The following is a 7,296-nucleotide window of genomic DNA, read 5'->3' as shown; positions in this document are numbered from 1 at the left end:
TTTGCAGTACACAGGTAAAAAAGATACTTCACCAGCACAGCTGCAAAAATGTGCTGGGCTGCTTCAGTAGAGAGGTTTAAATTACCCTCCCAGAACTCTATTGCTGCCTATCGGCATTTATGGTATCACAAAATAAGTGCACAGGCAACTATTTAAAATATCTTCTAAGGGACCCTCCCACCTCGACTGCCAACTCACTGCTTCAAATAAAGGTTTATTCATTCATTCATTCATAGATTTATTTCAACAGTTGCTCGCAATGTGGGGCAGCAAGTACATGGTGGTGAAAAATTCGCAACGTTTCACAAACTCGTCAAAAAAACTCTTCTCAAAGGGCACGACACTTTGCAAGCACTCTTCCTTGCTGTATACAAACAGCACACAGGTGTCCAGGCCAGTCACACCCATCTGCACTTGCATCTGAGTGTAATACCTGCTGCTCCTTTTGAGTTCCCCAGCATGCAACTGCGTTCTGGCAAAATCTTGAACTCTGAGGGGAACTTTGATTTCAAGTAGCCGCGGCGGACAGCATTTGCACTTTACAAGACCATCTGGGCTTGCGCCTAGAAAAGTGTGATGACGAGAGAGGAAGAGGCCAGTCTCAATTACTTGCAGTTCCACGTGGCTGTCATTTTGGTCTCGAAACGCTTGTCTGGCTTCGGGCTCACACAATAGACCCCTCTTCATGGCAAATGTTGCCCTGCCTTTTTTGCTCCCATCACTGCCGCAGTGAGAGGTCGGGCATCATGTGGCCCCATTTTGGTTTGGCATGTCCTAACCCAAGTGTGTACTCTATGTGCTATCGACGCGGTGATGACACCCTCCCTATATCTATGCCAAAGAAGGCAAGCACTTTGAGGTCGTGTGGCCGCCTCTACGGCTGCAACTTCTTCCTCTGTATATGGCAGCAAAGCATTCCCCTGCTTTGCTCGCTCCAGCCACCTTACAGGCAGTCGAGACACATCTTCGGGATCTGGGCTCTCAACTTTTCTTTGTTTTGCTGGCAAGAAGTCATTTGCTTCAAGCACATCCGCGAAGCAATCCAGCTTTGAATCTTTCAGCTTGCCATGCAAGTTTATGAGGCTCACTGTGGACAGTTTTTGGTCTTCACTTCTCAGTGACGAGTACGCTGCTCGTTTTTTGTGATGCCTTGGTGCCTCGCTAATCCTTTCAGTGGTGTCTTTAGAGAAAACAATCTGTTCAAATTGTTCAGCGACTTTCTTTGGATCCCGTGGATTGTACCACTGCCGCTCGCCTTCAGTGCATGCCACGGCATCTGGTACCTCAGTGAGATCGTGCTGTGCAATGTGCATCAGCCCGTACAGAACACAGCAAACGTGTTTACACACTCCACCTTTCCCAGCAACACATGAGCAGTTGCCACTGACAACTTCTCCATCGCACTTTAGCAACTTCACCCCAACGCTGTATGCTGTCCGTGTTGTCATAGATGCTAGCACTTGTGCCTTCACAATGGTCTCTGCTGTATCTTCGGTTGAGAACATCAACTTCTGTAGGTGGCCTGATGTAAAGAGCCGTAGGCCAGCACCTCGATGTTTTAGAGCGCCTTTGCTTTCAGTGTACCTGCATGAAGGATAAACTGTCATGTTGATATGCTTTTCAGGACTTTGTCCTCAAGAATGCATATCTACACATTCCGTTGGCTACTGAACTGTTACTGGATTTTTGAGTCGCACATACATAATATACATGCCCGTCGAAGAAGCTCAAAAGGAAAATTTTAGGATTGCACTTGGCTAGAACAGTTAGCATAATTTCACTAATATAACAGTGCATTCCTGTACATAAACGCCTTTCCATTCCTTACAGAACTTTGCATACTCCTCCAGTCTTATGCATTGTGCAAGTTCCGAAAATAAAGAAATTCCATCATCACATTGGCTGGGCTGTAGTGTGCACGTTCAAAACTAAAAGTCAATTTAAAAGGACTCTGTCGATTGCAGTCGGATACGAAGAAAACAGGTTGCTGGGCCACAAAGCACGCATTGGGAATCAGTTACCACAATCCATCATAGTAGGTCGCAGTCAGCGTTATTTTAGATAAGAAAATATGACTATACAGACGGGTACAAGCACCTACAATAGGTGAAAAGGCAGTGACAGAAATGCTTCACAAACCACCACACGCTTTGCCAACCCCAAGATCTGACACTCGCTTGAGATGTACAAAACAAAAATCACAAAAACACAGAGATGAAAGTAAAGTTAAAGCTCCTTGTAAGCATTACTTAATTTCAGAGGACAAGATACAGATAGGATGCGCATTGTATAAACAACAAAAAAGCATTACGCACAGTAGAACTGAAATCATTATACACAAGGACAATGTTTCATTTGGCAGGAACCTTCATTATTATATAAAGAATTTGCACTTGCACACTACGGAGACTAGAAGATGGGTAGAGCTTTACGGCACTATAGTGGTTCAAGAGATAACATTAGACTTTCTCAAACATTGGAATATGGGCATACTCCCTTTCGTTTCTAATAGGCACTTAAGTTTTAGAGAAGAATGACTGCAGACTACAGTTTACATACCTGACAATGTGCTCTTTTGCAAAGAATGGGTTCAGTGCCCTTGCTTTGCGGGTCCACCCTTGACTGTTGTGTTCGTGTAGTCCAGGTGCCATGGCACAGCACTACATGGAACTGCCACAAGTAAAAAAAGTCTGATGATACCATATGCCAGGGTAATTTTTAAAAAAATGGCAGGCTCAACTTTCTGCTAAATCGATACACGTTTTTAGACCAACTATTCTGCCTACGGCGTTACCATGTCAATATAGGTGGAACATACAAGCATTTACACGCTGTGCAGTCCTATTAAAGAACCATAGGTAGTACCAGTCAATCTGTGCCCCATAGTCCACACACGGGCCAGAATAATAAACCAGCTGCATGTATCGAAAACGTTAAATGCCTTCACTGCATTATGCTTGTACCCTATCAGTATCTATTATTTCTAGTGTCGCGCTATACTGCTAATCTGATGACAGTGTAGTCATTCTCATTTTCATTATTATTTATTATCCAAACATCCCCAAAGGTCACAAAGATGGGCGTTATAATGGGAGAGAGGGCGCACATAAAGTACACAGAGAAAACTGTAATAAGGAAAAAAAAGTTTAGTAAGGTAGCAATTATGTACATAAGACCATAAAAACATGTGAGGTTAAAGAAATAGCAAATAAGGATATGATATAATAGCAGTGCAAAATAAAAAAAAAAGGACGGCATTAACACAGACATTAAAAGTAAACACGGGGAGAACATTGACCATTTTGAAATGTAGCCATTGCATGAGTGCACTGCAAAGATAATGCAGTGTTTTAGAAGGTAGTTTTAAAAACTGATCTGCAACTACAGCAACTGCTATGGAAAGAGACAATAGGCAGCTCAGAGGTAACTGTGGGCACTTGCGACTCAAACGCTAGCGCGGCACTTGTTGGCTCTTGGTGCTTGCATGCGGCTTAATCTATCAGTACGAATCACTGATGAAACTATATCGCGGCTGCTCATAATGGAGAGCGGCGCGTATTCACATGCGCAAAATAAGGGACGCTTGCCTCACGCCACGCAGTCGGAGTTTTCGAAGCAGCAACCGTACCATTCGCTAGAATGTAAATAAAAAACGCCGCCTAGCTTACCCAACTTCTAGAAATCGCTGCTACCGAAGTCTGCAAGTCGTGCGCGAAACCCATGTAGGTAAGCATCATTAGGGAACGAATGTTTCGGCGCCGCATTTGAAACCTGTCTCCAAAAGGTATACAAATCCTCTATTATGTTCGTCGCTAGGCAAACATAACGTTGCAGACAACGAGATGCACGTCTGCGAAAATAGTAACGCAAAACGACCGCGTACATCAGCATGTGCTACATACATAGCTCGAACCCAACGCGTAATCAGCGGATGACAACCGAAATGAAAGAGCAGCAGGCACTTTTGAACGTTCGCCTCGCATGCTGAAATGAACAGCCGATGTAATTTCTTTAAAAAATACTTACATGACGAACTTTTCTTGGTGGTGGAGTCGCAGAGTTGTCCGGGGAGCTTGTGCGCAGCACTGAACCAGCGGGGACTGCAGTGTTACGGTGGCTAGAAGGGGGAGGTGGGAGCAACGCAGCCGTCGGTGAGCGCGGCGCGTGTTGCAGTGATTCATGATGCCGAGTGGTGGCGCGCACGTCGACACTAAGATGCCTCCGCTGTAGTTTGGCTGCTGTCGGTGCTAGCGAGTGCGCTCGGTTTGCATGGTTCTGTTCGGTTCTTTTAGCTCCACGGCTCATTTCTGTTTGCATTCACGCTGTGCAGTTGTACCACCTTGTGGTGACAATAGTTTTACACGTTGCCATGCCGTAAGAAGCCATGGCAAGTCGCATGAAACGACAGACGCACTGTTTTGCGCCGGGCTGCATAACAGGCTATGTTTCTGCTAGAAAAGCAGAAGGAAAAAAAAAACATCCATTTTCTCGGTGCCTGATGACGATGGGGCACTTAAAGCGTCGAAGCGGCGCGGGCCCCGTGCATATAAGGCCTTAAACAGGACTTGGAAGATCTGCGAGCAGCACTTCGAACCCCAGTTGAATCATCTACAGGGTGTCCCAACTATCATGCAACAAGATTTAAAAATATCCTAATGCCCCATAGCTGGACAGAACCAAGGCAATGTTGTTTGCCGTCGCTTGTAGATACTTAGATTATTTTTTGCATTCCGCTTAATTACATAATTAGACTTAATCAACTTCTCGAATATTACAATTAGATGAAAAGTGTCAATGTGAAAATTGTAGAGAAACTTGAAAAACTACCGATAGAGCTTTCTGCAGCTCAATACGTGCTACATAAAAGTGTTTTTCCAAGCGTGAAAGAAGCCAGGATGGATGGATGGATGGATGGATGGATGGATGGATGGATGGATGGACGGACGGACGGACGGACGGACGGACGGACGGACGGACGGACGGACGGACGGATGGATGGATGGATGGATGGATGGATGGATGGATGGATGGATGGATGGATGGATGGATGGATGGATGGATGGAGTGGCGCACCGACGGGGGGGGGGATTCGGGGTTGTAACCCCCCCCCCTCCTGAGGCCTACTTAACTCCCCCTTTTGTTTAACCCCTTTTCTTTCCTTACGCATTTGAGTACTGCAACTAAGATGTCAGACGCGCAATCGTCTGCACACTCGCAAAAAGCGCATTTATGGACAATTTCCAGTGAAGAAATCGAAATCAGTGCTGTTTAGATGGTATTGGCAAACTGTCAACCCCCCTCCCCCCCCCCCCTGGCAGAGATCCTGGGTGCGCTACTGGATGGATGGATGGATGGATGGATGGGATGGATGGATGGATGGATGGATGGATGGATGGATGGATGGATGGATGGATGGATGGATGGATGGATGGATGGATGGATGAGGCTGGACCCTTTAAACCGGGCGGTGGCATACGCCACCTAGCCATGACTATTAACATATTTTGTACTTTGTGGTGGATGAAATTTCACCCCTGCCTTGATTTTATCCACCAATCAGATAACCTCTGTTTGGTTATTTCTACCCGCTTAAAGTCTATTTTGCCTTCACTGTCCCTAAACCCCAATGCTTTGAAAAAATCAGTCCCGTCGCTTTGCACTGTAGGGTTAAGCCCTTTACAGGAAAGTATGAGGTGTTCAGCCGTTTCCTCTTCTTCTCCACACGCACAGCACAACGTGTCTGTACCTTGGTACTTGACTCCCGTCCTGGCTTCAAACAACAAAGAGCTTCCCCTAGAATTATCGTAGATATTTTCTTTGGCAATTTCTTGCTTGAAAGTTCGGTATGTTCCCAGTGCAGATTTCGTCTGCATCCCCGTTTTCCAAAGACCCCTCTCTGTTTCCTTAACCTTTTTCTTAACCGTTGTTTCCTGGTTTGCACCCCTCCAGCAGTCCAAATATTTGATTGACAGTTTTCTGGTCAGCTTCCTCCATTTTGTATCAACATTCATCATGTACAAATAACTGAAAACTCTCCTTGCCCACCTCTTTTCTGCCATTTCTCTCAATCGCTCCTCAAATTCTATCTTGCTGCTGACTTCCCTGCCCTCGAAGGACGTCCATCCCATGTCACCCTGTACCCCCTGATTTGGTGTATTTCCGTGTGCTCCCAGAGCCAGTCTACCTACCCCTCGCTGCTTAACTTCCAACCTTGCTCGAACCTCTGGTCTCATGCACAGGACCGCATTGCCGAAAGTCAAACTAGGGACCATCACCCCTTTCCAAATCCCTCTCACCACTTCGTACCTATTGAATTCCACAGTGCCCTATTTTTCATCACAGCTGCATTTCTGCTACCTTTAGCCGTCACATATTTTTCATGTTCCGTTAGGTACTAGCCCCATTGTTTATCCACACTCCAAGATATTTGTACTTATCCACCACCTCCAACGTATCCTCCTGTATCCTATGCTCGCTGCCCTGATTATCATTAAAAGTCATGACTGCCGATTTTTCTTTACTAAACATCAAACCTAAGCTATCTCCCTCTTTACCACCGATGTCCATTAATCTCTGCAAGTCTTCCTTGCTGTCAGCCATAAGTACAATGTCATCCGCATACATCAGTCCTGGTAATGACTGTGAATACACGCTAAGTGCCTCGAGCGGCCAGTCACGCGGCAATTTTGCGTGTATTCGCGGGCTTCTTTCACGCTCGGAAAAACACTTTTATGTAGCACGTATTGAGCCACAGAAAGCCCTAGCGGTAGTTTTTCAAGTAGCTCTGCAATTTTCACATTGACACTTTTCATCTACTTATAATATTTGAGAAGTTGATTAATTAATGAAGCCTATAATTATGTAATTAGGCGGAATGCAAAAATAATCTGAGTATCTACAAGTGACGACAAACAACATTGCCTTGGTTCTGTACAGCTACGGGGCATTTGCTTATTTTTAAATCTTGTTGCATCATAGTTGGGACACCCTGTATAATGGATCATATAATCAAGTGCTGTATGTCGTCCTTTTGAGTATTCTTCATGTCCCCGCCGTTCTAGTTCATCAGCGACTAAAATAAGTTTGTTTACTTAACTCTTATGTGGAATGATTTCTAAAGCATCATATATTGGTATTAACCAATTTGACGAGCAGGATGCAGTGCGTCGCAGTAATATGACCTAAGGAGCTCTTCACTGCGAGCCTAGAAATCGGTGCAGATTTTTTTACCCACACCACTAGCATAATCTTCTTCGCATTAGCTAAAATCATTCTTTTTTTTTCACTCCCGACGAT

At 45.0% G+C, this 7,296-nt stretch overlaps 1 protein-coding gene across 1 annotated transcript; it reads right to left on the bottom strand.

The window, feature by feature from the left end:
• Window positions 1–208: 208 nt before the first annotated feature.
• Window positions 209–4,100, bottom strand: LOC119431775 (uncharacterized). Its single transcript, XM_049657394.1, is given in 4 exon segments — window positions 209–704; window positions 707–1,584; window positions 2,560–2,660; window positions 4,027–4,100. Coding segments are annotated over 3 exon segments (1,431 nt in total). The 5' UTR covers window positions 2,652–2,660; window positions 4,027–4,100; the 3' UTR covers window positions 209–243.
• Between the last annotated feature and the right edge of the window lie 3,196 nt (window positions 4,101–7,296).

The sequence above is a fragment of the Dermacentor silvarum genome, chromosome 10, assembly GCF_013339745.2.
Source record: "Dermacentor silvarum isolate Dsil-2018 chromosome 10, BIME_Dsil_1.4, whole genome shotgun sequence".
In the NCBI taxonomy this organism is placed as follows: domain Eukaryota; kingdom Metazoa; phylum Arthropoda; class Arachnida; order Ixodida; family Ixodidae; genus Dermacentor; species Dermacentor silvarum.
Note: the sequence above shows the minus strand (reverse complement) of the source record. Positions and strands in the feature narration are given on the sequence as shown.